Source organism: Clytia hemisphaerica, unplaced genomic scaffold (assembly GCF_902728285.1).
Source record: "Clytia hemisphaerica strain Z4C2 unplaced genomic scaffold, Clytia hemisphaerica genome assembly, whole genome shotgun sequence".
NCBI classification, from domain to species: Eukaryota; Metazoa; Cnidaria; class Hydrozoa; order Leptothecata; family Clytiidae; genus Clytia; species Clytia hemisphaerica.
In genome coordinates, this window is record NW_027103289.1 from 1,381,891 (window position 1) to 1,399,237 (window position 17,347).

At 35.1% G+C, this 17,347-nt stretch overlaps 1 protein-coding gene across 1 annotated transcript; it reads right to left on the reverse strand.

Annotated features, from left to right (window-relative positions):
* Positions 1 to 14,010: 14,010 nt before the first annotated feature.
* LOC136809819 (uncharacterized) lies at positions 14,011 to 16,666 on the reverse strand. The gene is made up of 4 exons (XM_067066374.1): positions 16,407 to 16,666; positions 15,967 to 16,070; positions 15,394 to 15,501; positions 14,011 to 14,395 (listed from the first exon to the last, which is right to left on the reverse strand). Exons 1-4 carry the CDS (start codon positions 16,603 to 16,605, stop codon positions 14,285 to 14,287), a joined length of 522 nt encoding a protein of 173 aa, XP_066922475.1. The 5' UTR covers positions 16,606 to 16,666; the 3' UTR covers positions 14,011 to 14,284.
* Positions 16,667 to 17,347: the final 681 nt, after the last annotated feature.

A 17,347-nucleotide genomic window follows, 5' to 3' on the forward strand; every position in this document is an offset into this window, starting at 1 on the left:
TTAAAAGCTGGTTATACTATACGAGTGAGACGCCCTTATGTCCATTGGGAATTCTTGAAATTACAATGTCTTCCCCATGAGGATAAGATTCAAGGGAATTTCACAATTGGTATGAAATTTAGGGGTTACTGTTTCACTGGGACAATTTTTATGAAATTTTTAATATGAGACGTTTGATCCCAAAAGCAACAGTCATAATGAAGATTGAAACCTAAAAGCAAAAAGATTTAAAAAAGGTTTTGAAAATTGCACGATGGTCTTATGAAAAATACCCGTGTCTCACAGCCACGGTGGATTTTTTTTTCCAACAGCGGATATAAAGATTTCTGTCAAAATCCTAATGGGATAAAAACTGTTTCTTCAAGCTCAAAAAATCCAGTGGGGATAGCTTTTGAGTTCAATCTTTCAGCATTGAATTTCGTCAATTTCAGGACACATGTTTTTATAAGCATTGCACTTATAAGCATATCTAGGCTCAGATATGACAAAAATTTAAGCATACCCTAAGTCTTGAGTCTTGAGCCTACTAAAAAATCCATTTTCTTGATCTTGGCCGGGCTTTGACAGATTTTCAGTAAAATTTTACTTGGAATATAAGCATCCTTATAACCATTTTTCAGCCTTGTCAAGCCTTCGACCTAAGCATATCCGAGCCTGTTTTCGAATTTTTGTGTGTTATAAAAAAACACATGTAAGTATTTTAGTGTATTTTTTCCACCGGGGAAGAAACTTTGACCAATTTTTCCAGTGGCTTAGGGGCCACACCGGGTCTGTGACACAGGGGTGTTGAAAAAGAGCCTGTGTCAAAAATTTGTTATCGCCCACCATCTTATGTCTACCCATATCTGTTAGAAGTCAGAACTATTCAGTAATTCCAACCCCTACGTTGTAAGTCTGTTGTTGAGAAGTCTTAAAGTTAGACCTCAGCGCCAAACAGTGAGAAATAAAAGATACCTCGCAGTTTTTACGCATCTGCATACCGTTTTCATGCGTTTATCCTCATGAAGTAAAACTCATTAATCATTCAAAACAATATTAATTCAATTAAAGCATTTCTGGTTTTTTTAAAGGGACGAAATTAACGATAATTGAGTTAAACCAATTGCGGTATCATTACAATACTAATTAAAGTGGTGTGGGCCTGCCTGAACGCGTTCGACCACGTTTATTGTTTTAAAGTTTATTTTTATCAGCTGTGTATGTTAGACCATGGACACCTACTAGTTATATAAATCAAATTTGACCGCGGGGTTTCGGATCTTTTAATCCCGGAAAAGTATCAAAATCCTATGCTAATATTGTTTGTTTCTCTTCAAATCCGGTGTTCCATTCACTTGTAAAATCGTGTCTGAACATGACTCTGTGTGACACTGAGATGTCAGATATCTTCAATTGAACTTAAATAATGGAGATATATATACCATTTTTTAACAAGAACGTTGCTTTTATTAGCATTTCAGCCTTTCAAGCCATTTTGTGAGTATTTTTGTGTAATTTTCTTAAAGAATATTTATCGTCGAAAAACAATGCTCTTCAATCGTACCATCTTATAATCTTATAATCTTAGATATCTTATATTGTTTTTTCCTTGTGTAAAAGCGTAAAATTGCTCACTGTTAGCTGACATATACATTGCTTAGTATGTCATAGATCGAAGTAGACGATCCTATCGTCTACACAAGATCCAAGATCACTATTAAAGTGAAAAGTTCAGGAGGCAGGATTTGAAAACGGTCGTTAGCCCAGGGCGGAGTAAGCAGTGGCGGTGTTTACAGTTCGTTCCAAATTCTATTACCGCCACTATTTTTTACAGTACTCCACCGTGATGGCTGACTCTACTGCACATATATTTTTCACCGCGTTTACTATCCCTCTAACGGACGATATCATTATATAAGCCATCTATGAAGTTTGGAAAAAATCCTTGATGACGGTCTTGACATACAAGTGTTGCACGCTTTTCTTATAAGAACACAAGGCTGAGACTTCAGAAATGTCTAAAAAATGCCATTTAAGTCTTGAAGCATAAAAGAAAATCGTAAGAAAGTTTAGCCTTAAAACCTTTAGAAAATAAAAAATTCAGCCCCGCACTGGATCTTACTTATATGAAAAACGTTTAGTGACCAAATAAAAATATGCTTGATGGTAATAGCTTTTGTTAAAAAATGCCACCGCACTTTCTTATCCTGCTCACGTGTCTAATTCTTCATTAACACTAGAGTATTCTTCACTGTGTGTTGTGTGTTGCGGTGGGAACAAGATGAAATCCACACAATACCCGTTGAAAAATTGTTCTGACAAATACCAAGTCTTGTAACCTCTTTCTCAGGTTCGAAATTTTAAGTTTATTTACAACTTTATTTGACATTATTTGACAGTACAAGATAAGCCGATTCACGAAGATATAACCTGAGATCAGATTGTGATTGTTTTCTGCCCACCACACTGAAGCTCTAAAGGGATGGGTGAAAATATAACAATCTGAAGAATATGTTATCTCGAAATCGTAAGGACCGCGTTCGACTAAAAGGACTGGGAATGACAACAAAGCTGCGTGATTGTTTTTGAAAATAGGGCTCCATATCAGGAAAATTTAGTTTTTGACTTTCCGGTGCACAACAAGATCCTTGTTGTAGAACTTTCCGCGGGAGGAATATTTTTCTTAGATGGTTAATTTTCAAGCACCTTTAGAGGTTTACTGTGCGCGTAAGAAAATTATGACCAGCTGTTATCAGGTTACAAAGATGAAGCTTGATGACTCATTATTACCGCTTTAAAAAAAGGTTTTGGCAAAAAACGATACAATTCTTTAGGCTGTGCGTCAAACCCTTCTCAGAGTTAAGCCATTGCACATGCAATTTGATTGTTCTGGGAATCTTTGACGTCAATTGTTATTTACTGTAGCGACACACACAAAAATCACTGCTCTGCTTACATCTGATAATTAGGACTTTGGATGGAAAATAATGTAAAGGAAATATTTTAATGTCTAATTTATTTAATGATTTACGTCATTTGAAAAGGGAGGGGGATAACCAAAGTTTCGCTTTTTGCATCCAAATTTCTTTACGTGCTTAAATTTTCACAAGTTGAAAATTCATTGTTTTTGTAGGAAATGTTAAACTGATTATTTTGTAACCGTCTCCAAAGATAATGATGCTGTGTCTTACTGGTTGAAAAATGTGAATCAACATGACAGTGAAACCTTCTATTCTGCATCATTTTTATAAGCCTTAAGTTCAAACACGTTTTTTTTTAATAAGAACAAACTATATAAGAACGAGGCTTCGAGGCCCAAAAATTTAAGAACATTCTAAGAACATTCTTAGGCTTTGGAGACTTAAAAACATGCATTTTCTTAAGAAATTACATCAAAATGCTCAAAAAATGCTGAAAATAAGAACATTTTAAGAACATTTTTAGGCTTCAAATCCGAAAAACTAAGAACATCCGAAGGCTTCGAAAATTTTTGACGTTCTTATAAAAAAAAAACGTGTAATAATATTGTAAACGATATTTTCGCTTTTACTCAGTCTTTAAGCGACCGTACGATCAGCAGAAACATAAGACTTTCAATATAGGATATTTGGCATAATCAGGCCAAGTTTCGTGCAGAGAATCAAGAACCTAACTGTGTTTTTCAAGACTGTCTATGATGTGTTGTTGAATTCTTCACCCTTATTAAAGGCTTATCAGACTTTTAAAAGTTTAGATAATTCCCCTCTGTCATAGACCCAATAGGACCCTTTATTAAAACACATCGTCTCCGGATCGAAATTTCATTAAATTGTATTAAACTAAACTAGCCGTATGCGCAGCGTCGCACGCTGCATTCCCAATCCAGTGAATCACTACACATCTAAACTAGCCATAACTTTCATTAAGGTGCCACCGCAGCAAAACGAACACATATTGAATTTGCGTTCAAAAGGAATGATCTTAGCCAGTAATTTTTGTTAAGAGTGACCTCTCATCTGAGACAAAATTCTTTCAAATGCTAAAAAATGTGTCAAGGGAGTGATTTACAATCTACTTAGAGTGACATCCGTACCTTGTCTTACACGTTTTTTATAAGAACAATTTCATAAGAATACGAGGCTGAAATTTGGCCAAAACCTAAGAACAAATTTAGAAGAATCTGAGCCTCAGATTTCAGAAACTACTGAGAAGTACATGTTTCCATTTTCATTAATATTGACATTTAAGCCTGAAATACTCATATAAAATCAAGGGCCACCCTCCCAAAATCATATGACTTACTGGTTTTTCCTATAAAAAGCGTATATCTGAAGATGCTGCTCTTCATATGTCATTTTACTAATGTACACGTTTAGCAACATAACTGTTCGAATACTTTGAGTAGAGTAATATTTTTAACCTATGAAGAGAGCATAATAACTACTTGTGGTATAAAAAGGGAATTTCCCAGAAAAGGGAATTTCCTTAGATTTATTAACTCTCCAGGGATAAGAAAAAGACAAACTGAGATTTCAAAATGAGTAATCAGATTAAAATAACTCCAGAAAAGTGTTTTTGATGCTGATAAAACAATAGGGAGACCGTAAGATAAGAATGCTACCGTTAAGCGGAACTAAAATACTGAAAAACGCGCGCAAAATTATGAGATGTTTGCCCAACTTCCTTATGCGTGAAGCTATGAATGCCATCCTCGGGAGCTTTAAGCTCCCTGCGGTGGCAATTACAAACTGACTTTAACGTGCTTAGTAAGTAAGTAAGTAAGTAAATGATTTATTTGTCCTAATAAGCGAGACGAGCGACCACACTCATAGACAAAAAAGCTAAACTAAGGAGGTGGCCGCACGATATAGTTACAAGATTGAATAATTTTAAAGGTCTTATTTTAAGTAGAAATTGACAAGAAATTTTTCGTAAAAATGCTTTAAAAAAACAAAGTTTAAAAATAAAATAACCAACTCAAATAACCAAATAACTAAGAAGACAAACTGTAACGAGAGCTAAGTATACGAAGACAAAAAGTATAACTTAAGAAAGTCCTTAAGACGATCCAATGCAAGTGTGGAGTTGTCATCAAATGTTAAGAAATCTTGAATTTCATTCCAAGCAAGAATTGATTGGTATAAAACTGAGTAATTGCCATAAGTCACTGTTTTTACTTCGGGTATTTTTAAAAGTCCGGACTTAGAACGGATAACTTCATGACGATCAGTATCATTTAATCGCTTATACTCGAGACTTTGCAATAAAGGAGTAGGAAGTTTGTTTTTTAAGTGCTTGAAAAGAAAGATAATATTTAGATATTTGACAAAATCGAAAAAGCGAAGAATCTTGAATTCTAAAAATAAAGGAGATGAATGTGCACGAAAGTCAGAGAAAGTCATAATCCGAAGAGCTCGTTTTTGAAGAATGTGGACCCTGCGAGCATAGATTGTCTGCCGTTGACCCCATATTTGGGCTGCGTAAGAAAGATGACATTGAGAAATAGAATAATATAATGATGTTAATGTTTTCTTGTCGACATAATGCCTAAGTTTACTGAGAGCTCCATTAGCTCTCTTTAATTTATTACAAACAAAGTTTATATGGTGTTTCCAGTTCAAATGTTCATCCAGATATACACCCAAATACTTGACAACTTTGCTTGGTATGAGTTTGCGTCCATTGACTTTGATTTTTAAGTCATAGTTGATCTTCTTTCGAATCGGACGAAAGATCATAAGTTCAGTCTTACCAACGTTTAACGAGATCTTGTTCGCCTTCAGCCAGTTCATGAGAAGCTTAAGGTCGATATTTGCTCGTTTAGCTATAGGTTTTAAAGATTCATCTCTCAGAAAGAGCATAGTATCATCAGCAAACAGATTGACAAGAGAATATCGAAGAGCAGTATGAAGATCGTTCACATAAAGAAGGAAAAGAAGGGGGCCAAGAACAGAACCCTGGGGGACACCATGTTGCATGCGTCTAGATGTAGAATTTTTACCTGAAACTGAAACAAACTGTGATCTGTCAGTTAGAAAAGAACGAAACCAGTCAAGAGATTTTCCCCGAATGCCATAGAAATCTAGTTTAGCTAGTAAGATGGAATGGTCGACAGTGTCAAAAGCTTTTTGCAGATCAATAAAGATGGAACAACCGAAATCACCTTCATCCAAGGCACTTGAGATTTGGTTAACACAGTAAAGAAGGGCTGTCTCAGTAGAATGTCCAGAGCGAAAACCGAATTGTAAAGAATATATGGAATTTGTCTGATCAAGAAAATTTATCAGTCGTTTGTGCATAAGTTTTTGAAAAATTTTGTCGATGTTTGAAAGAAGTGAAATGGGTCTGTAATTTTCAGCATCAAAAGGAGATCCTTTGTTTTTGAAGATCGGAATGACTTTCGCTTCTTTGAGTTGACTTGGAAAAACACCAGTAAAAAAAGAAAGATTGATGATGTCAGTGAAGATCGAAGACAGACTATTTAGGTTAGAAGAAATAATACGATAAGGGATGCTATTGGGACCAGAAGCTTTGTTCTCACTCAAGGACATTAAAACTTTAGAGAGTTCGAGTTTGGAGACTGGCGAGATGAGAAAGTTATTAGGATTTCGACGTTCATTTGATAGCCATTCAGAAAAGTGATGACGTGTGAAAGGGTTTTTTGATCGTATCTTACCAGCAATCGTTGAGAAGAAATCATTGAAGCCTTCTGAGACTTCTTGAGGGCATGAAGAAAGAGAGTCATTGATGTTGAGAGAAATACTAGACCTAGAATTCGAAGAAGATATGACTTCCCGGACACCTTGCCAAAGTTTACGAAGGTTATTAGAGTTTTGTTGAAAATAGCGAGAATAATGAAGTTTTTTACTTGCACGAATGAGTGAAACTATTCGATTACGATAAAATTTATACCTACCTCGAAGGAAAGATTTGAGATCCTTTGCAGAATCAGGAACGCTCAGATAGTCATTTTTGAGATTATCCCTGATTTTCATTGAGGTACGAATGCCACTCGTAACCCAGGGTTTCAGCAGGAGATCAGCTTGACGCCTAGTAAGTTGTTTCAAAGGGACATGCTTATCATACAATGAAGAGAAATGGGTTTGAAAAGTGTTAAAAGATGAGTCTACATTCCCCTTGTCGATTTCAAGAAGATTTTCCCAATCAAAACTGTCAAATTCTTCCTTGAAGCTGGCTTCATCAAAGTTAGACCATTCTCGACGAAAAGGAAGTTCAGGCTTAAATTCGGGACCGCAGTCTGTGTTTAGAACCAAAAACTGAGGAAGATGATCGGAAATAGCAACAGTAAGATTTCCAGAGACTGAAGTACAGTTGACAGGAGAGGTAAAGATATTATCAATGAGAGTGCTCGAAGTGTCAGTAATTCTTGTTGGCAAGGTGATTGTTGGTAGGATTTGGTAGGCACCGAGATTGTCGAGAAACGCAGAGTGAGAAAGGTCAGTGTCACAAGTTAAAAGATCGATGTTGAAATCACCTAATAAGATAAGATTTTTATTTTCTTGGCAGGCTTTCTTCAACAAAGGAGATAAAAAATTTTTATTAAAAAGATCAACATCGAGAAGAGGATGTTTGTAGATACAACCAACGATGAAGTTTTTTCGATTCTTCAAAACAATCTCAGCAAAGGTGGATTCAAGATTGCCGCTGTTAGAATTAATAAAAATTTGAAGATCCTCACGAGGTTTGCCTTTAAGAGATTTAGAAATAAAAAGGGCAGTACCCCCAGCAGTGGAGACTGCTGGAGTATCAAAAGTATTGAAGCCGCTGATGGAAAGTTCGGTATCTTCAATTTTAGAATGGAGCCTTGTCTCAGTGATACCGAGAATACTGAAATTATGATTAAGATCAGAAAGTAAAGTTGTAAGATTGTCATGGTGTTTTTCCAAAGAACAGATATTTAGATGGAAAGCAGAAAAAGATTTTTTCTTAAGAGGCAGAGAAGAAAATTCTTGAGTACTATAATATTTGCAATTAAAGTGAGATACATGATCGTCATAAGTTATATCGTCTTCTTGATCGTCGACTTGAGAATCAAAGTTAGAAAAATGATTAGATTTTGAGTTGAGATGTTTAAAATAGGATTTTAGATGACTTATGTCTTTACCAATAGGTAGTTTATCCTCAGTTTCAAAATTAGGTAAAGCGTCTTGCCTGCAGAGTTTACAGAGCCAGATGTTTTTTACAAATTTTGGTTCAACGCCGAGGCACTTTGCATGGGATCGTCCCTCACATTTTGGACAAAAATGAAAAATTTGAGTGGTTCTAGAGATTTTTTTTAGGCAAACAGTGCACTTCGCACTTTGCATGCTTGAAGAATTGTTAATCTTGTGTCTCAAAGTTCAAAGGGATATGTTTCCCGAGCCAAAACTAGTGTCATATAATATCAATAAGAGAATACTCTATCACAATAGAAAGAAATGCGTAACAAAAATCAGGGAATTATCTACTTTTTAAGAATAGAAAATGTCTTTATAATCAGGAAAAGATTCAATCAAGTCATTCAGATGTGTTACTTTCATTACTTCATTGTTATTGTCAGCAAAACGCACGTTAATTGTCCCATTAAAGACCCAAAACGACTCAATTGCATTCTTATTATAGAGTGATTTGACTTTTCCCCAAAGATATCGATAATAACTGCAAAGGTTATTGTTAATATACAACGTGTTAGAAAGATTCACTTTTGACAAAACTTCTCTCTTTTTGAATTCCTTTCCTTTTTTGATGAATTTTTCTGCAAATTTTCTGTTTACGAATCTGACAATAGTACGTTTTGGTCCGTTTTGATTTTTGTTTTGAGTGAGTCGATGACAGGCTTCAATATCCTGTGAAGAGATTGTAATGTCAACAGCTTTAGCAACTTCAATAACTTTTGCCTCTAGATCCTGTTGTTTAACGTAATCAGGGATACCAGCTATTTCAATGTTATTTCGTCGTGTATATTGTTGAAGCTCAGCAGATTCCCTTTCAAGTTGTATCATGTCGTCATTTTTACATAAGTCACTTGAGATATTTTTCAATTCAGATTTGAGATCATCAATAATCAAGGACTTTGAATCTAAATCTTGCCTCAAAGTGTCAATTTCTGCTTTCATAGCTAGGTTTTCGTTTTGAAGTTTAATGATGATCTCATCCTTAGTATCTTTGATCTTTTCAGCAATGTCATGTTTGATAATTCTCATCTCATAATAAATCATTTCCAAAGTTATCTCTCGTGTGGGATCCAAATCAAAAAAAGACTTAGAGGTAGAATAATATACTTCCCCATCAACAACTGATGTATCTCCTTCCTTTGGTGGTGGATCTTGAGTCTGCAGTTGGGTGGGATAATCATCAGGAATCTCAGCAATAATATCAGCAATGTCATTCTTTTGCTTTCTTGTTGTGATAGACATATTTAAAACAAAATTTGGCTCGAGAAACTAGGTGTGTTGTGTTTTAAGCGCCAAAAATTTTGACACGTCTGTACTCCGCGGATGTCAAAGCGAGTACAGCTTTTGATAGGCCAAGTTTCAAAACATGTTTGACATTGAACCATAATAAACTTCATTGACTGCTGAAATTTTTTCATATTTTCACTACATATATTGTAGTTGACTTTCTTTTCTTCAGACTGTGAATTTAATTTTTGCTTGTTTAAATTGTACATTTCTTTTCGTTGTTTTGGATTGTATCTTTCTTTTCGCTCTTTTGGATTGTATCGTTCTTTTCGCTTATTAGAATCATACACTAGCTTTCGCTTTTCAGGGTTGTAATGAGCTATTCGCTTTTCATGGTCATAATTTGCTTTTATTTTCACAGAATGCGAGTCGTAAAATTTTTTATTTTCTTCCTTTCGTTTCAAAATTTTAACCTTTTGGTTGATTTTCTCAAATAAATCATCAAATTTACTTTTTTTGTTGCTTGTACTGCAAAGACCTTCATAGTTTATTGGATTTCTCTTTCGATTAGGATATGTTTTTTTGATCTCATTTTCTTCATTATTGATAGACAATTCTGTGTTAAGAGGGTTAGTAGTATCTATAACAAAGTCAATTTTTTCAGAATCAGATTTTCTATAAAAGGCAAAAAACCAACCTCCTTTGTTTTCAGAAAACATTTCATTAATGTTTTGAAAACAAATTTTTTCAGGATTTAAATCATCAATGTAAATCCATTTATTCTCAATAAATATACCACATGCAAAATGGGCACCACAATTCCTTACAATGGCATGTAATGTGTAGCTATTTTCTTTTACTATAATCTCCTCAAAAAATCTACAATTGTTTATACATACTGTTGTACAGAGTTCTATAAGAAGAAAAATAGGCAAATTGACAACTTGAATCTGTGCTGGTATGTTGACAGAGCAAGAATCACAATTAATTTCTGAGCTTGGATTAAGAGAATTTGATACACAGTTTGGCCACAAACTTGCATCAACTAAAATCTCTGGATATAAAAAATGCGAAAGAAGACTGACAATGCTACCCGTTTCTCTTTGTTCCTTCTCACTACCACAACTATTACAAGTACCCTGAATTACAAAACTTGTTTCAAAAACATGTCTCTCTTCTTCTGATAATTCTTTGAAAATATTACTTCCAAAAATCTCTTGAAACTCTGCGTCGCTATTTCTTCTCACAAAGGTACCACAATTTTCAATAATCTTAGACCATACCGGTTCCCTAATTTCATCCAGCAGTCGAAAAGCATTACTTTTCATATCGTAATCTTCAAGTGAAATTTCCATTGATCCACTTAATTGAAGCAGCTTAAAAAAATCACTTGATTTTTCATATGATACTTTAGCTTTCATTTCTGGAAGAAGCAAGCGGTAACATATTTCAAGAAAGCAATCAACAGCGCAAGAATAGGTACGACTGCCAGTTGTCCTGCTTGAATTTCGGAAATGTGCAACATTCAATGCAGTGTCTAGATTAATCGCAAAGTCTTCCTCTGCCATACTGTGAAAAATCTTCAAATTATTTTAGGAGCAAAAAGCAAAAAATGTAATTACAGTTGACACTGTCTAATTTGACGTTCTACTATTTGAAGTCACTTTAAAGGTTTTGAAAAACCACTCTCTTATTTGATTTCTAGTAACAAAAAAAATGCCAGATATTTTGAAATTCAAATGTTCGATTTTGTTGCGTTCAAATTAGAAACTCAAAATTTGACTCCTCAAATATTGCAAATATCAAAGATTTCTTCCAAAAAACTTATATAAATTTTCAGCAAGATCTTCGGTTATTGTACTGATTCGACGTTCAAAAACCAATCGCAATAATCAACCTTCGCTTCGCCTTCTTCTTCCCGTGTTACTCTATAATTCAATATTTACTTTAGGGATTTGGGAGACTTTCTCAATATTCAATATGCTGTGGTATTCGATGAGAATCCCTTGAAATTTGAATTAGAGAGTGTCAACTACTGTATATATAGATTTTTGCAAAATGCAAACTTTCCTTTATGGAATTTCCCTTTTATAGGGCGCCTTGTTTTATACTTTAGTTCAGTTTCAAAAATTCTTTTAATTGTCAGCTGTGTGCTGTTCTGTATCAATAGTGTTAGAACGATGATGGAAAAAACTATATAAATAACTGTCAGACTGTTGTTCTGTCAGTCTGTGTTCTGTTTCGCTGGAAAATATAAATCAATCTCAATGTCTAAAAAGGATTCAAATTGTTTAGTTTTCCTTTCAGCAAACTCACACTGGATTGTTGGGTTTATAGAAAAGTAGTGCGATTGGACTACTGGACTGTGCTAATAACTGGAATAAAACAGATTTAAAGAAACAGGGAGAAATTCAAGATGTCTGCCACCATCACATCAGGTCCACCAACTTTCCTTTTTTATCGCTGACATTACCTTATACCTAAAGCCAGAGCCATCGGCTGATCGTTTGAAACATAGTCAATAGAAGAAATACCAGATAATTCAATTGACATTGTTTGAAAGCTCCGACACGATAGGAAGAAACAAACGTCCGCCGCGCAAGCTAAAAAAGAGCTATCCTGTAAAACACGGCTTATCGCTCTTCATTCCGGGAAATCAAATAACCGTTAATTGATAATGTTCCGCTAAGCGGAACTAAAATACTGAAACGCGCGCGCAAAATTATGAGATGTTTTCCCAACTTTCCCTCACGAGTGAAGCTATGAATGCCATCCTCGGAAGCTTTAGGCTTCCTGCGGTGGCAAAAATTATAGCTGAAGAAAGATAGCCGCCGATTGATGATTTGATTTTGATTTTAGGAAATAAAGGACAAAAAAGATAACATTGCATTGCAATTTTTAACCACAATTAAATAAATGGCTTAGCAAAAGTATATTTTAGATCTTCTTAGCCATCGTGGCTTGCCATCGTGGTTGGACATTCGAGGGTGACTTTGAAAGACTTGACAAAAAGAAATTGGGAAAAAGGTTGATTTTAACCCATCAAGCTCCGAACTTGGTGAATAGAAAATAGTATCTTGGGGTCTCAAAGTTAGTCTAGTGGTAGGAAATCTGCTTAAGGTGCAAAAAGATGATGGTTCAAGGCCATGAAGAGGAGGCTTTGTAGAGCTTTGTTAGATTTTCGAAAACCTTTTACAAAACGTTGTAAACACACACGTTTAAGCGTATTAATATATAGACTCTCGACAAAAAAAATATTAACCGATTGCACTGTAGGCGGGTGAAATAAATATTGTATTTTTACAAAATATTTGTTAATATGTGTCGCACCCAAAAGGCAACCAGGACCACACAACAACCAGAATATGCATCCAAACTTCTAACATTGAACAAACACGTTTTAACGAAGCTGCTTCTAAGCTGGACAAAACCATGCCATATATAACTTCCCTAAAAACCCTATTTTCACAACAATGCAATATGTCTAAAATGTCGATGAAAATATGATCAATATAAAAAGAAAATCCCGACGAAAACCAAATTCACATGTACACATAAATACACCTATTACCCGGGGGGGGGTACTAGGGTTGGTGAATGAGGGGTATGTGCGGACGGGACCTCCGAAAACCGACCCTTAGAGAGACCAAATTTTAGTGAAAAAGTGACCCTTAGAGAGACTTTTTCGAAAAATTTTCCCTGATTTTCAAAAATTTCCTACCATTAGTGAGACTTTTTTGTAATTTTTTCTCTCAAAATCAAATTTTTTTTCTAAAAACCTTGATTTTTTTTTTTTTTTTTTTTTTTTATCTATAGTATATGTAACACGAACAAATAGTACAAAACTAAGGGTTCCTAACCTCCCGCAAAAGGACCACCAGATCATACCGCCAGGAGGAAGGAACCCAAACTAAGCTAACAATAAATTAATAAATCAATTGATAAATGCATGGGAAAAAAAAAAAAACTTACTACAGAGGATAAATACTAACAAAAAAATAAAAAACAAAAACAAAAAGAGCTTGGAGAGCAGTTAGAGTAAAAGACTAAAATAACGGTCCCCCAAAACGGCTTGTATCACGGATAAATTTTATTGTTATACTTAATATATCGTGATTTTGGACAATGCTAAAATCGGGGTCGCCATAAAGAAGTATTCTACACAATGTTTTGGGATTAAATGGAAACAAGGTTATGTCAAGTTGAAGAAGGCTGTCAAACATCACAAGTCTGTCATTAGAGTAATCAGAGCAATGCATCAAAAAATGCTGTGTTGTTTCTACTGAATTTTGTCGACAGTTGCAGAAGGGGTCAAACCTTGATTTTTCCCACCCTTAGAGAGACTACTTTGAAATTTCCTGATATTTGTAACCCTTAGAGAGACTTTGAAAGGTGAAAAACCCGACCCTTACTGTCTGCACATACCCAGCACCTATTTTTGCCTAAGTACCCCCCCCCCCGACCTATTATCCATGTTTCTGAAAACTAGGCAGGATTTAAAAATCTGAAATATCGCAAAAATTCTATTCGGAAATACTATACGACCTTATCTGGAAATCACATCCCCTTCTCACAGACCCGGTAGGATTTGTGGGGATAAAAATAAATGACTGAAACGCGATGGGGATTGATATTCTCATATTTTTTATGACCGGGGATTTCAATTCTTTTGTTTTCAAGTCAGAAAATTGAGTGGGGATGAGAAAAATAGTAAGTATTTTGCAGTGAGGATTGGTTTATTTGATTATTTTCAGTGGGGACAAAAATTTAAGGAAAATTTTCCGGCGAGGACGATATTTTGGTTAACTTTTTTAGTGGGAATGGTTTGCAATGGGTCTGTGAAAAGGGTGTGTGAAATCAGAATCTAGTGAGATGAGTGATTTTATGGGGTGGACTTTGTACAAACCAGGTGTCCTACAATAAATTTAATACCAAAAAGTGACAATTAAAACAATCAGAAATGTAAAACACGTCAACCATTTTGAATAAATGATCGTCATCGAGCCATTGCAACTGTCTGTTTCACAGCACTTATACTAGAAAGAAAAAAATAGAATTGTTATATGCACAGATCTCTGTTTAATACTGACTGGATCATCTTTCAGCAGTCTTTGCAACTAAAAATTACGTTGTCTACACCCCCGTTTCACCCACCCGTTAGAGCCCCCACTCCACTGAAAAAATTGGCCAAAAAATCTTCACCAGCGGAAGAAATTAATCCCAGTTGGGAAAGTGCCCTATTAATTTTTTTCCCATTGGAAATTAGATAGAAAAAACATTGTATCCACTCTTGAAACTATTGATCTCCATCGGGATTTTGGTAAAGTTGTCATTCTCACTGAGGAAAAAAGTTCTATCTGAGAAAGGGGTGTCTGTTTCGGCGTTCATTTAACGTTATTCCCACAAATCTATAAAGCCCTAATGAGCTTTTCCAAGCTACAAAAAGTGAATATCGCAAAGAATATTGTTGCTATTTTTCTCAGAAATCCGCGAAGCTTCTGATTGGTCAATCGTTGAAATTCTATTGTAATTTTACGTGAAAAAAATTTCCTAACTGACCACGGCTCACTTTTCAGCCAAAGTACTTTATCTATCCGTTCTGGCTTATCTTAATGGGACGGTTTGAATCACTGCTTGAAGCTGGACTGCTCTTAGAAATCAGCTAACCATGACCACGAATGAGATTGTCCAGGTCTGAGGAGTGGTCTAAGAAACCAAACAAGATTGGGCTTATCCAGAAAAAATTTTATCAACTCTTGAAAATATACTCAACCCCTGGATATCCTCTTTGATAAAGATCCTTACCCCTGGATATCGTATTTTTTACTTGAAAAGACACTTTGTCCCCTGGATATCCGCTCCCTTGAACAAAAATCATTAACCCTTACTCTAATCCCCTGGATATCCAATATCCTCAACAGGGGGGACACGGACTATTTCTGGAAAAGCCCATTATCTTTTCTTCAAAATGTGCATTCAAGTGTACGGGAAGTGTACTCTATTCAATTCTTAATCAGGAATGTAAATATCTTACCAAACAATCTCTCTCAGCTGAACCACATAGTTTATCACTGTTGCATTGAGTTTTCGGTGTACAACCTTTCATATGAAATTGCCAGGCATTAAAAAGTTTCCATGAGGCCTAAAAATTAGGATAAAATATTATACCTTAGAATATAATATATATAAAGCATTATATCTTAAACCTTAAGATTTACCTATTTTTTTTCGTCAAATCAGCGTAATTCGTGAAAACTCGATGGTACGCCAAAAATTTCAGAAGTTTTTGCTGAGAGATCTTGGTCTAAGTTTTCTAAAGCAACACGAAATTTCGGTTGGAAATATGACTTTAAGTTTCGAGCTGTAACTAGTAGGATGACGTTTTTTGGACATACTTCTTCGTTTCTACGTGTTGATAGGGTAGCGTGGTGGTTTGATCGAAATTGGGGCAATATGAGGAGCCAATTCCCAGATTGGTTATTTTGGTGTCCCCTTTAAAGGAAAATACTTTTGGAAAAACTATGTGAGCAAAGTGAGTACAAAACTTTCTGGGATTTTTCTTCTTTATGTCTAAAACCTGCCCCAAAAGCCCTGGTAAGAATTTAACCTGAAAACACATTTCAGAGACATCACAATGTGCTTCATATTGTTGACTTGAACAGGTGGTCATTGATTTCTGACTGTAACATTGTTGGCAGCGTAAGCTCTCAACTATGGAAAAGAGATTTCATTAATTTTGAGTCACCGTATTACTTCGAATAAACACCCGTTGAAAATCTTCTCTAAAGGAGGGGCATTATTCGACGAGGCGCTGCAAGGAAGAAGTAATCGAAGTAACAGGTTATTTGTTTGTGTTGAGTTTAAAAATCACTATCAAAACTTTACCTGTTTTGCTCAGTTCATAAATTTCACAATTATAACAAATTGCACAAAAGTTGGCTATATGGTGTCTTATGTAGCAACATTGGGGTTTTAATATGATAGAGACAATATAAATATCTAACGAGTAATGTGTTCGATCAAAGTATTTAAGAAAGTAAATCTTACCTTTATTTGAAAATGTCATAAAAACTAAAGTCAAAAACAGGACAAAATTTCTCATCTTGTTGATAATGGTAAAACTCAGTCGAAATAAAATGTAAATCACACCATCATCGAAATTTTTGTTCTTGATAGCAAGCATTTTGTTTTGTGGTTTCTCCTTTGATCCTTCGTTTTGATAAAAATTCTTATTCGTATAAGTCATATCTTGAAACGAGCAAGCTTCATGGGCATGATATGCCCCTTATTTTTATGTAAGTCCTAAAATGTCATAATAAGTTCTTTTAATATGATTGATACCCAGTGTTTTAGGTGCTTGAAAATAATGTGTTGGCATTTCGGTGTTGCAAGACATTTCAAGGTTCAAAAGAATCATGAGTAATCGTGAATGATGATTGCACACTCTTATGACTTCTTCCTTCTTCCCATTGGTTGGACGCAAAAAAATCTACGCTATAAACCTAATAAACGCAGAAGAAAGTCGTTTTAGAGCGTTTTGGTCGGTGTTAAGAACATCGGAACATCCGTGTATTTTTGCTGAAAGTTCAGCGCGAAAAAATTTATATGCTTTACATCTCAAAGAAAACCAAGTTTGACACTCACGGTACCTGCACGGTGCAGATAGTTTAGAGACAACTTGGTAAGTTATGGCATGTCTTAAAAACCTAAAAATTACCATAATTTTTGAAGATCATTAGCCGGCAGAAAATGAGCAAACCAATGATTTACTACGAAGGATACCATGATGAATTCCCTGTAGGGGTGTTACTTAATTGTTTACGCCCTCATTTTTGCGAAAAACCGCAAAAACCAAAAAGTGCTGACGTCAGCAAAACTTGTTTTTTGAATAACTCAAGTTTGGCTAAAGGTAAAAACATTAAATTTGGACTAAAGTTGCACATCATTAAAAGGATCATTTTGAAGAAAAAAAATGCTTGAAATTTTGC

What these genes read in the sequence shown, in the direction of transcription:
- LOC136809819 (XM_067066374.1), bottom strand. Translation starts at nt 16,605, where the DNA reads ATGACTTATACGAATAAGAATTTTTATCAAAACGAAGGATCAAAGGAG. An exon ending in TATGACATTTTCAAATAAAG is followed by an intron (nt 16,071 to 16,406) that starts GTAAGATTTACT and finishes TCTTTTCCATAG; the next exon opens with TTGAGAGCTTACGCTGCCAA. An exon ending in CAGCTGAGAGAGATTGTTTG is followed by an intron (nt 14,396 to 15,393) that starts GTAAGATATTTA and finishes TTTTCTTTCTAG; the next exon opens with TATAAGTGCTGTGAAACAGA.